The sequence below is a fragment of the Anolis sagrei genome, chromosome 5 (assembly GCF_037176765.1).
Source record: "Anolis sagrei isolate rAnoSag1 chromosome 5, rAnoSag1.mat, whole genome shotgun sequence".
Classification (NCBI taxonomy): Eukaryota; Metazoa; Chordata; class Lepidosauria; order Squamata; family Dactyloidae; genus Anolis; species Anolis sagrei.
Genome location: NC_090025.1, coordinates 187,571,809 through 187,587,060, shown reverse-complemented (window position 1 = coordinate 187,587,060; position 15,252 = coordinate 187,571,809). Strand labels below are relative to the sequence as shown.

The 15,252-nt window shown below is 39.3% G+C and overlaps 1 protein-coding gene across 28 annotated transcripts in view; it reads left to right on the top strand.

Moving 5' to 3' along the window:
• CELF2 (CUGBP Elav-like family member 2) overlaps positions 1–15,252 on the top strand; it is a 652,882-nt gene that overhangs the window by 252,694 nt on the left and 384,936 nt on the right. For 3 of the 28 annotated variants that reach the window (XM_060776508.2, XM_060776506.2, XM_060776507.2), the window contains exon 1: positions 7,798–8,194. The exons of 22 other annotated variants lie outside the window; for them this stretch is intronic. In XM_060776508.2, the coding sequence (XP_060632491.1) occupies positions 8,121–8,194 (74 nt within the window). In that variant the 5' untranslated portion in view covers positions 7,798–8,120. Of the gene's footprint in view, positions 1–7,795; positions 8,195–8,477; positions 8,565–15,252 lie in introns of those variants that run through there. 3 more of the 28 variants (XM_060776486.2, XM_060776499.2, XM_060776496.2) reach the window with 3 other exon arrangements.

Genomic DNA, 15,252 nt, shown 5'->3' with positions numbered 1-15,252 from the left:
TCTCCAATCTGTCAAGATTGTTAGTATGTGTAAGGATCTCTGTGTAAATCAAAGCTATAAGCAGAAGTGCCGAGAAATCCTAGCATGTAGTATGTGCATTTCTAATGGTCATTCTTTTTCTAAATTGTGCTGCCAAGTTTTTTTAGACAAGCAAAAATCATTACAAGTGCTTAATAACCAAGGACCGCAGCAATTGTAAGCTGAAGCAGAGGAACTATTTATGAGGTCATCTCGACTGTAAATGAATCATAAATATGATGGTAGGAGAATTTTAAAGTATGACCTTAGCACTCCAGGGATTTGCAAGCTCGTACATGAAGAGGCTGTGTTAAGTGTGGACTCTTGCCAAGGATAGTTATTCTGTCTTCCGCTCAAGTTGAGGCTCCTTTAATGGAAGTGGGAAGGTTTTGAGGTACAAGTTCCTGTGACTAATGGAGTCAGTTTCAGTATTTACAGAATCTACTTTAGTTGTAGTCTGTACTTGCCAAAAATTATTCAAAGTGCTGAATTTTATGAACAAAACAGGGTCAGTACTTTTGAACATCCCTGTCAAACTTGAACTAAAACTCAGATTGGAATCAACTGACATGGAAAACTTTAACTGAGAGAAATGTAGTTCTCATCTCTGGGTGCATTCCAGGAATTATTGGAAATATTTTTCATAACCAGCCAGGGTGGATTGCCCATGCTGTGTAGGGATGTTGGGAGTCATACATCAACACAACTAATGGGAACCCATTTGAGGAAGAGTAAATTAGTCTGTCTTGGTTAGTGGTCTTTACGATCTAAGACTTCTAAAATGTGCTTGTTTTAATTGCTAGAATATAGCAATGATATATAAAATCATTGGAGTGGAATAGGATTCATGGATGGTACAGCTGAGAGGACTCTTCCCTAGGACATCATATCCATCTACACTTAAAAACGTGTGATGTCCATTGATTCAGTTGGTCTTCTCTAAGGCACTTTGGACCAATACTGGTTTTAATACTGGTTTAGTCTAACTTTTGGACTGGTTTCTAAAGAGAGATGATCCTAACTAGTTAGGGAGCTCTACTGACATGTAAATAGTTGTTTACGTGTCAAAAACCCCTTTGCTCTGGACTTTTTGACATGTAAACAATAGGCTTGGGTAACCACGGAAAAATTTGGTTCTAAACTTGTTTCGTTTTTAGGGGGGCCCTTGCGTTTCGTTTTTTTAAAAATTCTGAAATTTTCCTTTAAAAAAGTTCGAAATATACGAAATTTCATAAAATTATGAATCGATTCGTTAATGGTGGACGCGATTGCGCAATATGCTAAAAAACCCTCCAAATGGGACAGGGGGAACTTCTGAAGCTTCCCTCTCCCTCTGTTGTTGACTGTTGGTGTGATAATTTATTTTTTATCACTGCTAAAACAAACAAAAACTATAAAACTTGCACCAGACATACAGAAATAATTACGAAACAATTACGAAACAATTTCGAAACAATTTTGAACCAATTACGAAACAATTACGAAACAATACGAAATAAATTGGAAACATTGTTTTGATTTTTAATTACTCCTCACAGTACTCCTGCATGGCTCAATATTGGATCGTAAGCTAATTTAAATACGAATTAATAACGAATTACGAAATTAACGAACGAAACCGCCCAAGCCTAGTAAACAACTATTTAAATTACTAAAAAAAAGGCAGCAGCAGAGTGATGCTACATTTTGGACAATGAAAATGTCTGTTTACTACTGTTTCCTCCAAATTATCCTTATGGGTAAGGACATACTAAAGTATAAATTCAAGAGTTCCTTTAAATCTTTAGTGAGCCCAATGTTTAATACAGTGCAACCCCCATGGGAGGTGTGTTCCTGTGCTTAACTGGAAATAGGAAACTATGAATGATTTCCTCTGGAAATTACCATAGAATGTGTCTAGAAGACCCAGAAAGTTCCTAGAGAAGCATCCTAGGTTCTTCAGGACAATGCTGGTAACTTCCATGGAAGCATACCATAGAATTGCCTAACCTAGAAAATTCTTAGAGTGGATATATTTTGACAGCTATGAGTAGGTGGAATCGTGGGTACCATCTCGCTGTACTTCCAATGAAATAAGAATGGATTAATCATCTCATTCCTGTTTCACGCTACGTTTGCATATGTTCACTCATGATTTTATAAAACACCACATTGATTTGTGATATTTATTCATACATAACTCCATTATCTGACAAATTACTGCATGGGTGATTAGTATATTTTCCCCTTGCAAATCTATGCAAACATTTCCCTATAAATATTGAATGTTTCAAAACATATTTTCTCTCAAAACACAGATTTTCCCACAAAATATGGACTTTTGAATGTGTTTTGCTACATTTTTCAAAATGAAGACTGCAACAAAACAGGTTAGAACCATCACAGCCATTGGGGAACTGCAGTCCATATATCACTTTGGGAGGTGAAGTTCAGGTCAATCCATGTTGGAATTTGCAAAGTTTAAATGCCTTAAGCATCCCTACTCTCTTGGCAACCTTTTTCACTAGGAAATGTTCCTTCTGCAGTGCATACATGACTAAATTACCCAAGTATGCTACAATGCTATCAGTATCAAGACATTCAGCTTGCTCCTATGAGTGTGCAATGAATGATGAGGTTGGAGGAGAACATCCATCCCCAGCGTCCCTACATAGCTGGCTCTTTTTTCTACTTTCTTTTGTCATAGTTTCAGGGAAACTATGAACATTGTTGTTTAGGGCTCCTGATGATGGGAAGAACTGAAAATCCCTTTAACCTGACTTTGACCATTTTTGAAGTAAACAAATAGGGGAATAGAAATCTTCAAAGGTAGTAGATATAAATCTGATTCTTAAATCGGAGCTATATTAAGAGAGACAGGGGTTTTATAGCTGGTAAGAGACTTGTGTCCCAACTTCCAAAGCAAGCAACAGTATATGCAATTCTGTTTGTGTATTGTGGAATTTTGGACCACAATAAGTCCAGAAACTACATAGTTCAGTGGTTCTCAACCTATGGGTCCCAGGTGTTTTGGCTGACAACTTCCAGAAATCCCAGCCAGTTTACCAGCTGGTAGGCTTTCTGAGAGTTGAAGCCCAAAACATCTGGGGACCCACAGGTTGAGAGCCACTGATTAGTTATTTCTTCTTTCAAATCATTCAACTGGTTGGTTGTAGTCCTTCTTTTCATCCCTTTTTGCCATGTGTAGGAATATTTTATTTATTTATTTAGGGCTTATATATCCCGTCCTTTCTCAACCTCCTCAGAGGGACTCAGGATGGCTAACAAAGTGGCACCCCATGGCGCCCACATCAAAACATAAATATACAATTAACAGTAATATAATAATAACAATATAAAACAGTATCAACAGTATAAAACCATATAAACAATATAAAAACAATATAAAAACAGACAACAAATAGTCAGTGGTCACCGATTTAAATCATTATCCAAGGACAGTCCATCAGTTCTAAATCAGTCAACACGTCAGTAGGTCAGCCTATTCTCCAAAGGCCTGATCCCGTAGCCAGGATTTTACTTGTTTCCAGAAGGTCAAGAGGGATGCAGCAGATCTAATTTCACTCAGGAGGGAGTTCCACAGCTGGGGGGCCACCACAGAAAAGGCCCTGTCCCTTGTCCCTGCCAGACGTGATTGTGACAATGGGGGGACAATGAGCAAGGTCTCTTCAGATGATCTTAGGCCCCTAGGTGGATTGTAGTGGGAGATACGTTTGGACAAGTAAACTGGGCCAGAACCGTTAAGGGCTTTATAGGCCAAAGCCAGCACTTTGAATTGTGCTCAGAAGCTGATAGGCAGCTAGTGGAGCTGGCATAACAAGGGCATTGTGCACTCCCTGTACCCAGCCCCAGTGAGCAGCCTGGCTGCTGAATGTTGGACTAGTTGAAGCTTCCGGGCAGTCTTCAGAGGCAACCCCACGTAGAGTGTGTTGCAGTAGTCTATTCAGGATGTAACAAGAGCGTGGACCACCATGGCCAAGTCAGGCTTCCCAAGGTATGGGCACAGCTGGTGCACAAGTTTTAACTGTGCAAAAGCTCTCCCGGCCACCGCCGAGACCTGGGGTTGCAGGCTCAGCGATAAGTCCAGGATCACTCCCAAGCTGCGAACCTGCACCTTCAGGGGAAGTGTAACCCTGTCAAGCACAGGCTGTAACCCTATGCCCTGTTCGGCCTTGCGACTGACCAGGAGGACCTCTGTCTTGTCTGGATTAAGCTTCAATTTATTCGCTCTCATCCAGTTGGTTACAGCAGCCAAGCACCGGTTCAGGACATGAACAGCCTCCTTAGTAGCAGATGGAAAGGAGTGACAGAGCTGGACATCATCTGTGTACAGATGACACCGCACCCCGAAACTCCCCCAGTTCCGGGGTGCGGTGTCATGATCTCCCCCAGCGGCTTCATGTAGATGTTAAACAACATAGGGGACAATACTGAACCCTGCAGGACTCCACAGTGCAATGGCCGTGGGGTCAAGCGAGTGTCCCCTAGCAACACCTTCTGAGAGTGACCCTCAAGGAAAGACCAGAGCCACTGTAAAACAGTACCTCCAAGGCCCATTCCTGTGAGGTCTCCTAGAAGGATACCATGGTCGACAGTATCCAAGGCCGCTGAGAGGTCCAGCAGAACCAAAAGGGACACACTCCCCCTGTCGAGCCCCCAGCGTAGATCATCCACTAAGGTGACCAAGGCTGTCTCAGTACCATGTCCTGGCCTAAAACCAGACTGTGGTGGATCTAAATAAGCCATCTCTTCCAAGAATACGTGGAGTTGCGAGGCCACCACACAATCCAGGACTTTGCCCAAGAAGGGAAGATTGGAAACAGGCCAAAAGTTGTCAAATTGAATGGGTAAATGTATGCTATCAGCAGAAACTCTTTGATGTTTGGCTGCTATATCTCTTGTTTGGATTGTATTTTTAAAGATTTGAATTAGGACTCAGGGAGACCAAGGTTTTAATCCCATATGAACACAAAAACATTTTTGTTGACTTAACGGCAAATCACACTTTCTCAACTGCAAACTTCCTCTGAACAACTCCTGCCACAAAGATTCCATGATAGGTTTGCCTTTGCCTTCCAGCTACAATACAGTACAGAAGTAGACCATGAAAGATAATACCATATTGCTAATTAATACAATGCAACTTGTATTCTTTAAATTCAGTTGGTTCATTTAGTTAGGACATGGATGATGACGTGACACAGGAAAGATGGCAGAATTGTTTCTTATGGAACCTTGTGAGTATTCAGATACTCAACCATCACAGCCTGATTTTTTAAGTCCACAAGCAAATCTTGATTTTACCATTTTATCTAAGAGGCTCTATTTTACTCTCCCCTTCGATATAATGAGATTTGACCATCCAAAAGTGTTGATGTCCTTGGGGGTAAAGCAATTGCAACATTAAGGTTCACCTTATGGTTTTTTAAATATATGCTTTCATGTTGAGGATGGTTGAATTTATGGGTGCAGAATCCGTGAAAATAGACAGTCAACTGTACTTTTGAAGTTGCCTGCTTCCAATAAGTACTAGCACTGAAAATTGATCCAGGTGTTATTTAGATGTTGGTTTAGTATTTGATCCACAGATTCTTTCTCTATCCACATGTGTATTTATGTACTCCTATGTGTATGCTTGTGCATAAATCTATTCCATTCCCTCCTGTTCTATTCTGTTTAGTTCTATGGACTGAGACAATGTTTTCAGTGATTTCATAAAGTGCTTATTTTGGCAGTTTTTCTGACATGAATGGAGATTTTTGTTTGATGCTATTCCATATCTTTTGGTGCACCTCATATTGGCTCTTCTGTGTGTCATTCCCAACCTTTTTCTACCACTGTCATTAGTCTCATTTGTCCTTATTGCATCTAATATGACTGGCTGTTGCAACCCATGTGGTTTTGTATTTAAGCATCAGTGATGTCAGATGTTACCACGTCAAAACAAAAGAGTGTCAAAAGTGCATTCAAACAATGTGAATCTTTGTTACAGTGAGTATTTTTTCACTAATATCAACTATATCAGTATACCAATATAGGTGCAAATTAGATAATGTTCTCTGCAAAACTCTTATGTATTTAAAACCTCTTCTTGATAGGAGAAAAACGTAATGTTAGTATTATATTGGGTTTTCGCTCCAACAGCCAGGGGTGGCTCAACCCATTACGCAAAGTAAGCATTTGCAGTATAGTTGATTTTGCCCAGGGGTGCTCTTGGGGGAAAATAGACCTTGACATATGCGAGTTGTAGTTACTGGGATGTATAGTTCACCTACAATCAAAGAGCATTCTGAACTCCACCAATGATGGAATTGAACCAAATATGGCACACAGAACTCCCACGAAGAACAGAAAATATATATCAGTGATTGGTTGGGGGGTGCCAAAATACTGTTTGCTTACCATTGAAAATTACCTAGGGCCGCCTCTGCCTACACTAGCTAGATAGCTTCGAACTGCAGCAGCTAGACAATGAATTCTCACAAAACTTGGATGCTTGCCATAGATGCAGGTGAAACGTCAGGAGAGAATGCCTCTAGAACATGGCCGTATAGCCTGAAAAAATCTCTGCCAACAGCTAAAACATTTTGAGATACTGTTCAATTATTATTATGATTATAGATCTGTGAGTGATGTTTTAAACTAATTGCAAAGAAAAAATTGGTAACACTTGCTTCTGTCTAAGTACTTGCGTAAGCTAACAGTTTGCAAGGCCCTGTCTAATGCAAGGACTGAATCTGCACACACAATTTGACGAAAATGTGTTATTTCGTAAAGTTTGCTTTCTTCTGCTGATGTGGATGAACAAGACATCTACCTTGAAATGATTCCTGTCTTTTTGTAAAAGTGCCTCATTTATTATAATGACTGGCATAAGATTGCCTCATACTTTAAATTCCTAGGGTGGTGGTATCAGGTATCTGAATTGGCATTTAAGTTCCTTGGATACTGAGCCATAAATACATAAAACCTGAGAGGGTCTTTAATCATGATTTTTTCCCCCTCTGATCCACAAAGTCGTAACTGCTTCAGTTTCATGGTGTGAATTTCGACTCATAAAGACATTAGCCTTCCTTCTCTCCCCTGTTCCCTTTACCACGGGGATTTTCAAAAATCACAATAAACACGCTCAAAGTTTGATAGGAGAATAAGTCTAAGATTTTTAGTAGCATTAGTGACAGTATCACTGAGACCACAATTAACCACCTTACTGTGCCTGCATATTTGTTATCTTGGGAGGAACAAGCAGACATTTATTAAAATAAGTTCAACCATAAAAAAGCATTGCACCAAATTTTATTAATTTGCGACCTGATTGCCTCGTTGTTTTATCGTGCCAAGGATCATTTATTTTATTGGATTTTGCTAGTGCTTCTCTTATCTTCTGCGAGGGATAGAAAGGGACATGCCTCACTAGAAACAGGATCAGGCTCGAATAAAGGCGATCTCAAGTTCAACAAGGGAGTGCTTGGAGGGCTGTTGCTTTATATCCTGTAAAACTATATTTATCAACTTAAAGCGGCGTGACGGCAATGGGAGCAGCCCGTAAAATCCTGAGTGAGTTTGACAAAAGCCACATTCCAAGAGGAGATGGGGGAAGGATGTTCTTTCCCCCAAGCCACGGAGATAATGTTTGATTGTTGTGCTTAATTCAATATTTTTAAATAACGACTGTGCGTGCCGCTCCTGGCCACACATTGTCCAGCCCATTGGAGAGGCTGTCTGTGGTTGCAGGGGTTAAACTCTAGCTGCAGTGGAAAAAAAGAGCTCCGCCCCCAGTTTCAGCACCTGGCGCTCTATAGACAGTTGCCTCAGCAGTCGATTTCAGAGGGGATTGGAGGAAAACAAGAGGGGGAGAGAATGTGACAACTGCCGGCTCTGACTGCTTGCCTTGGGGAGGCCTCCCGCACCTGTCCCTGCCTGTCTCTTGGCCAGCGCAGTTGTTGAATCAGACAAGCAAGAGAAACAGTCTTCTTTGCCAGACCAGAAAACGGTGTGCCTAGGCGAGGGGAGGGGGGGAGCCCAGCTAGGGAGTGAGTGAGTGAACAGAGAGAGAAAGAGAGAGAGAGAGAGAGAAAGCAAGAGAGAAGAGAGAGGAGAAGATGACTTCTTCATTCAAGCTGGATTTTCTGCCGGAGATGATGGTAGATAGCCGCTTGCTAGTTTCCGACAGAATGTAAGTACCCGATACCATGGGAACCTCAGACCCAGCTCCCCAAGGGTGAGATGCTGGATTTGTCATCTTAAGATGATGCTTTCTTTTCCCCTTGGAAAGGTTTTTGATGGTCTAAACAAAAGCGTTGTGGGTTCAGATCTTTTTCTCTCTTGGAGAGAGTGCCTGTGTGGCAGGAGTGAGGCTTTCTCCCCCTTCCTCTTGTCACTTGCAAATTCTTTTGTGGTCTCCAGTGTGCATGTGTGTGTCTGTGTGTGTGCTTGTGTCCCCATTTCCTCACCCATCGGGAATGCTGTTAGGTTTGGTCGGTAACATTTTGTATCAGGAATACTGGTTGGGAAAGAAAGCCGGAGAGGAAAGGAGAGAATGCTAAGTATGATTTCTATTCGACTTAGATAACGTGGAGAAATGCATGCCGAGCCTTGCAGGAAGAGAGAACAGTCATTTTACTGAACTGCACATTTGCAATATCAATTGCAAATTCCTATACAGATATTTTGTCTACTGCACAGAGATTCCAACTCTGTCAGGGGGTGTGTGGCGTAACCTGGTCAGATCGAGAAAGAAAATTCACTTAATGATAAATGAGGTGCAAGAATGAAGTGTGTGCAAATTTGAACCAGCCAGGGGTTATTTATTTTCTGGTCCTATAGAGCAGAAAGGAAATTAAATCAAGCGGTTCGGGCTAGGTTGCTGAATACATGGAAAATATAGTGTTAATTATTCTGAAGGTGTTTCTTCTACATTGAGATGAAAATGCGACCGAGTGTGATGGGGCAAAGCTGCATGCTGCGATTTCAGGAAGGGAAACAAAATTTGGTTGATGTTCTGCTTTCCTCATGGATCTTAAAGTTTCTGTTGCTGTATCATCTTATGAGGCTAGTCGCTGTCTAGAAAAGTATTCTATTTTGGGTGCTCCAGGAATGTGGGACAAATCTGACTTTTCTACTATTTTAAAGGGGGCAAAAATGTATAGAAGCAAACTAGCATTATTACCAGAAATCACCTTACTATCTCATGTAGTAATAGCAGCAATATCATACTAACAGTAATATTCATTGTATCAGGTTGAATGTTACAAAAGAAAAGCAGGGAAGAAATTGCATTATCAATTTCAAGGAAAGTATATTTAGTGCATAAGGGTTATTTGTTTTGTCTCTGATTTTCAAAACTATGCTTATTAATTTTGCACCCCTCCCTCTAGGATCTGGCATTGGTCACATCGCTAACTCTAAGTCCTAGCATCTCATTCCTTACCCCGCCCCATCCCTGGTAAATGCTCTCTTGAGGCATTCAATTTCTTGTAGCTCATGAAAGTGTCTGAGAAGAGCTATTCATGAAAGAACCATCTGTTTCAGCTGCTGAGGATTAACATATTATGGGAAGGGGAGGGGGTCATATTTAATATCAATGACCCTTTTTGTTGTAGATATTGTGTGCAACCTGCTCCTTCCATTGTCCAAATCCAAAGTGTCCTCAATGTAGAATGTTGAGTTTGTGGTTGACAGCAAATTAATAAAATCTGGGCCCGGAGTCCGAACAAATAATGCATGCTGTAGTTGCTTACCCCAATGCACACTTTTTGTTTACACTTTTTCAGCACATTACAATGTCAAGTATAAGGCTTGCACTTTCAAGCAGTCCATGGGAAGTTCTTGGTGGGAGGTGAGTGTTCACGTTCCCCTCTTTTTGGAGTTACACAATCACCCTTCTGGTTCTCAAGTCAGTCAGAAAATATCTGGCCAATAAATATCTTGAAACATTGACGTTATGAATCTGATGTTGACTTGCCTGTCATTTAAGCTTATGGAAATGATGCCTGAAACTCACCCACTGCTGGACAAAAATCAGCAAAATTGCTTCTTTCGAGTCTTGCTTTCAGTTCTTCCATGGGGTACCAGAGGTATAATTGAGTTCGAGACCATGTTCCAATACGCATTTATTCCGCAACGGTTGTTGTTGATGCCCTTTTATTGTTATTACTACATTTCGGATCATTCTAATACCCATATGTGGCTCAAAATGAAAAAAAGTATATTTAGAAACAATTTGATATACAGCTTCTTATTCACACTGGCGATATCTTTCCCAGTAAAGATACATGAGATTTTTTTTATTATCCATAACTCTTCTACACTGTCTGCTTATGTGATCATGTTAAGAGAGGCTATAACAATACAGAAATATAGCTTTGCAAATTACTTAAATAACGATGAAGACTGTGCTTTCTAGGAACTGCATATCGTGTATGCACAATGAATGTAAAATATTGAGCTGGATTCCCAGGAGTACTCTGTATGTACATTTGTGTGTGCGTATCTGTATGTATATGTCCTTAAATAAGGAAACCTGACTTGGCACAACACAATCATAGCACTACTTTCAACAGCACCTCCCCCCTCCCTCCTCACATGCAATATTGTAAATTTTATGTATGGCTCTCTTGAGGAATGCTTGGGTCTTATCAATACTGATGAACAAACAGTTGTGTTATTTAAGTGCACTCAATGGGCTGCTTATCATGCAAGCCTGTTGCCTTTTTAGGTGACCCAGACCAGACACCACAAGCATCTTAACCAATATAATCTTCTATCTATCTATCTATCTATCTATCTATCTATCTATCTATCTATCTATCTATCTATCATCTATCATCTATCATCTATCTATCTATCTATCTATCTATCTATCTATCTATCTATCTATCTATCATCTATCTATCTATCTATCATCTATCTATCTATCTATCTATCATCTATCTATCTATCTATCTATCTATCATCTATCTATCTATCTATCTATCTATCATCTATCTATCTATCATCTATCTATCTATCATCTATCTATCTTCCCTTTTGAGTGAGATGCTTAAATATTGTTGTGTTGTGTAGTTGTTTCCTTTTTTAAAAAAAAGGTAAGGGTGTAAGCCATTGAGTAGCTTTTTTGATCATGGACTTATTGACAAGTACAAGAATGAATGAAGAGATCAGATTGTGGTTTATGCCTCAGACCTTTACATTTATCTCAAGAGATGGAATATCATTTTTGCCTTTCATAACAGTTTCTGATAGAAAAGGGCAAGATTATGAGTTTTTAGAGGGCTTTGTTTATAAGAAAATATTTGCTATGGTGCTTCTGCTTTTTATTTTACAAAGGGAGATGCTTTGCTCAGGAGGGAAAATTATCTTAAGGTATCAGTCAAAGTATTACCTATGTTTTTGGATCTGTTTCATCTTTCAGTGCTGCTGGTTGGACGTGTACATCATTTTTGTCAACACCCTTTGAGCTTTATTTACAACACAGATAATCCAGAGGAAGTCAGTGGGTTATTTTCCTCTTCCCCATCAGTGGACTAATTTCTTATTATTTTCACATTAATAAAATTAGAGTTAGATGATCCAGTTAAGCAACACTTAAATAGCATTGTTTTGCTGTAGCATGGTCTGTTGACATTCAGGCACGTAGGCATTCAGTTCTATCACTTCTGCTAAAGTTGCTTGCTACCATCCCAACCCAGATAAGATGAGCAAAGCAAGGCAATCTTACAGTACAACCTGTTACAATGCTATCACGAATAGTGCCAAAGGTGAAGGAGAAAAATGCCAGGGGTCAGATGTTGTGGCCACAACAGCAATAAGAGATTGTGTGAATAACTTCTTAGGGATGGTTCTCTGTGGATTTATGTTTTTTTTTATCTCAATCGTTTCAAATACGTTATCTTGACTTAGCCATCCGGTGGTAGTATCATTGTAGAAAGCCCTTGGAGAAAGTGGCTTTCAGTGGCTTTTCAGAAAGCCACTTCCAGAAAGTGACCTGGGCAGAGCACAAAAACTTGGAAAATTCCCACCACTCCGCAAGACACAACCATGTTTTACTTTGCCTGACACTTTAGAAATTTCAGTTCCCTTGTCCAGGGTTAAGGAGGTTCACTGAAGATTTCTTGACCAAGGGCTCCTAAATCCATAGCTGAAGGTAGAAGCACTGCCTTGCCTTCTGCTTACTCATTCCTGGGCCAGTTTACCTTATAAAGAGTTCAACACAGCTTATGATTCCATCATCTACCATACTGACCAGTTATTGGATGGCACAGCTGTTCCGAGTACTAGATGCCTTCAACATGTTTTCCCTCACAGCCATTTATATCATTGTAGATAAGCTTTAGCCCAATCTATGCACCATTATCCTTTTTCTAGAAAGCTCTTTTATGCCTCTTGGACTGATGAAAGAAGAATATCCTTGTGCGTGAAGGAATGTGTATATTCCCCTTCCTCTTCTTTAAAAGCAGGATAGCCCTCGGCATCTGATGATCTCCATATATCCATTGGAGTTCAGATGATGACAGATCAGTGGGACAGAGCGAACAAGTTGTATCATAGCTTTTTAAAAAATATAAGCTAATGTTTGGAGCAACAGATTGACATCATTTTCAATGTTAGAATGATTAAAGCAGACTGCTGGGTGGAAAACTAGGCCTAACTGCCCTGATTAAAGGGCACATTGCTTCCCAGAATTTGACCAATTCTAGTGATGAAAGGAATATATATATTTATTTTTTTAATCAGGGCAGTTGGGATTTTTTTACTGGCAGATAAGAATGCATAGATAACAACATCTACTAAATCTTCAACAAGTTCCATGAAAATGAACAGGAAGCTTTCACTCATTCACCATCTAATGGTTTCTTAGAAGAGTGACTTACACATTTCAATGGAGGCCAGAGATGCATATATCTTGTCTTATGTGGCTCTATTGTTTCTTTTGAAACTGAAATTTCCATTGGAGTACACATTTTGTTATGAATGAGAAAAGTTCTACTAAACATGGATTATAATTGTCCAATTTGGCCACTGAGTTCGAATGTCTACATTTGGAAATCTGTATGTTGGGAATGTTCGGTTCCATGGGGCAAGATTCACTCCACTGTATTGAGTTGACTTGAAAGTTAACAAGCTGAGTCCTATAGACAGTGAGTGGATGTTTCAATGACTCAGAAAAAGAATAATTGAAGTTAGATATTTCTTTGAAAGACTCACGTGCAGCTGATTGGGTGCCACCGAAAAGTGCCATGAGTTATCCATTAAAATTAGTCTTTGAATTATCTGTCTCATCTCTATGATGAGTCAAATGCTCTCACATGTATGCACAATGTGTTAATTAAGTGGTGGTCAAAGATGTATTTGAAGAGATGGCATAGTTTCTCTTAAAACACTCTCTGCGCTATAGAATTTAATCTACACAGATTTTGATTGTCTGTAAAGCACATTTATAAGGATGGGATGGCGAAGATCTTCCAGAAATTCCTGTTTTTGTAGATTACTGAACAAGAGGAAAATTTTGACTACATTAAAATATATTAAACCACGTAATACGCATTGCAAAAACGCTTTGATAGTTTTCCCTTCTAAAGTGTCCATCCATTTATTACCGGTAGAAAATGGCATACCTTACTGCTTGTTTCTTTTTCGTTGTCAGATATTTGAGTTTTGGCAGGTAGGTTAGATATCGATCTGCCTGGTTGCATCATTTCAAATTGTTCCATACTGTTGGTTTATTTTGGCAATTATTTTTGGCAGCCATTGATGAAAAGCATAAAAATGAAGGATTTTTGAAAGAAAAATACCTCTGAATGAAGATTAACAGCTTCAAAATGGAATAAGGATGTTTGATGATATGCATGGCAATTAAGACGTGGGGCAGGGGCCAATTTCCATTTTTTTCTTCCCTGCACCATCTTAAAAATTGTTATAAGATAATAAAGACCACAATGTTAATTTTATATTGTTTAATGCCTCAGTTCTCAGGCAGCGATTATGATAATTATTATGCCTGTGAATCTATGCATTGTACAAACCAACAAATAAGCCAAATCAGTCACTAGTTTTTAATCTGGTAGAAAATAAATAAAAACCTGAAAACAGAAGTGCAGGGGATTAAAATACGATGTGGCTCAATCAACTGGTGTGCAGTGTGCAGAAAACTATTCCTATTTTATTATCGCAAATAATATTACACTGCCTTTTCAACCCTCTGGCATCTGTCTGTTGGATGTGTCACTTCTTGCTTTGATCTCATGCCTTTACATTGTTTACTTGTTTTTCTTCATCCAAATTAAAAATGTGTCTCTGGCATGGTTTATTCATTGTGTTTCCATTCTTTTTACAAAAAAAAAGGGTTTTCTAAATATTTCAAAATGAGTTTCAGTTATATTTAATTGTAAGACCTTTTCGCACAGGCAGTCAGGTTTCATAATTAATCCCAAATGTTTGTGAAATAAATAAATGGCCATGAATAACAAACTGGGGACAATTATGCAAGCGTATTTTGGCTCTTTACAAATTCATGGAATGTTAGGAATGTATATCAACAAGAAATGACCCTCCAGAGATTGAGAGAAGCCATTGATGCCCCACAGAAAATGCGTATCACACAAAGTCCTAAATTCTAACTCATTTTAATCTGTTCTAGCACAGTTGTTTCCTCGCTCTTTTTGGTCATGATATGGTTTTTTCCTTAAACCAATTATTCTTGCAGATAATTTTCTGAGCTGGTTGTCTTTGTGTAATGGTAGAATTTATGGGACAACACAAAGGACCAATGTAATTCCGCACAATGTTGGTGGGAAATAGCTCCTGGAGAAGGACACAGCGTCTGTCTAGGAAAAAAAATAAAAAGTAATTAGAGCAATAAAAGTCACACTCTCAAGTAATTGTGGAATAATTATTCCCATTTAAAACAATCAGCCTTTAATTGCTCTAACCCGCATTCCCAAGATCAATATGCTTCTGTAAAAGAATAGCCCTATATATCTTGCAAGATGATGACCTTCTAAACGTGGTGACCTTTTCCATAAGGATGAGCTCTATGAACCCTATTTAACCCCATCATATTTTGCTTGCAAAAGGCCTGAAGTCCAATCGCTGTATCTCTGAATCAAGCTAGGAAAGACCTTTGGCTAAAATCAGCATAAACAAATCGGATGGACAAATCAGCTTCCATTCTGTGTCATCCTTAAATCTGTGTTTCCTGTTTCTATATCTGATTATTTTTAAACCCTCACCCAA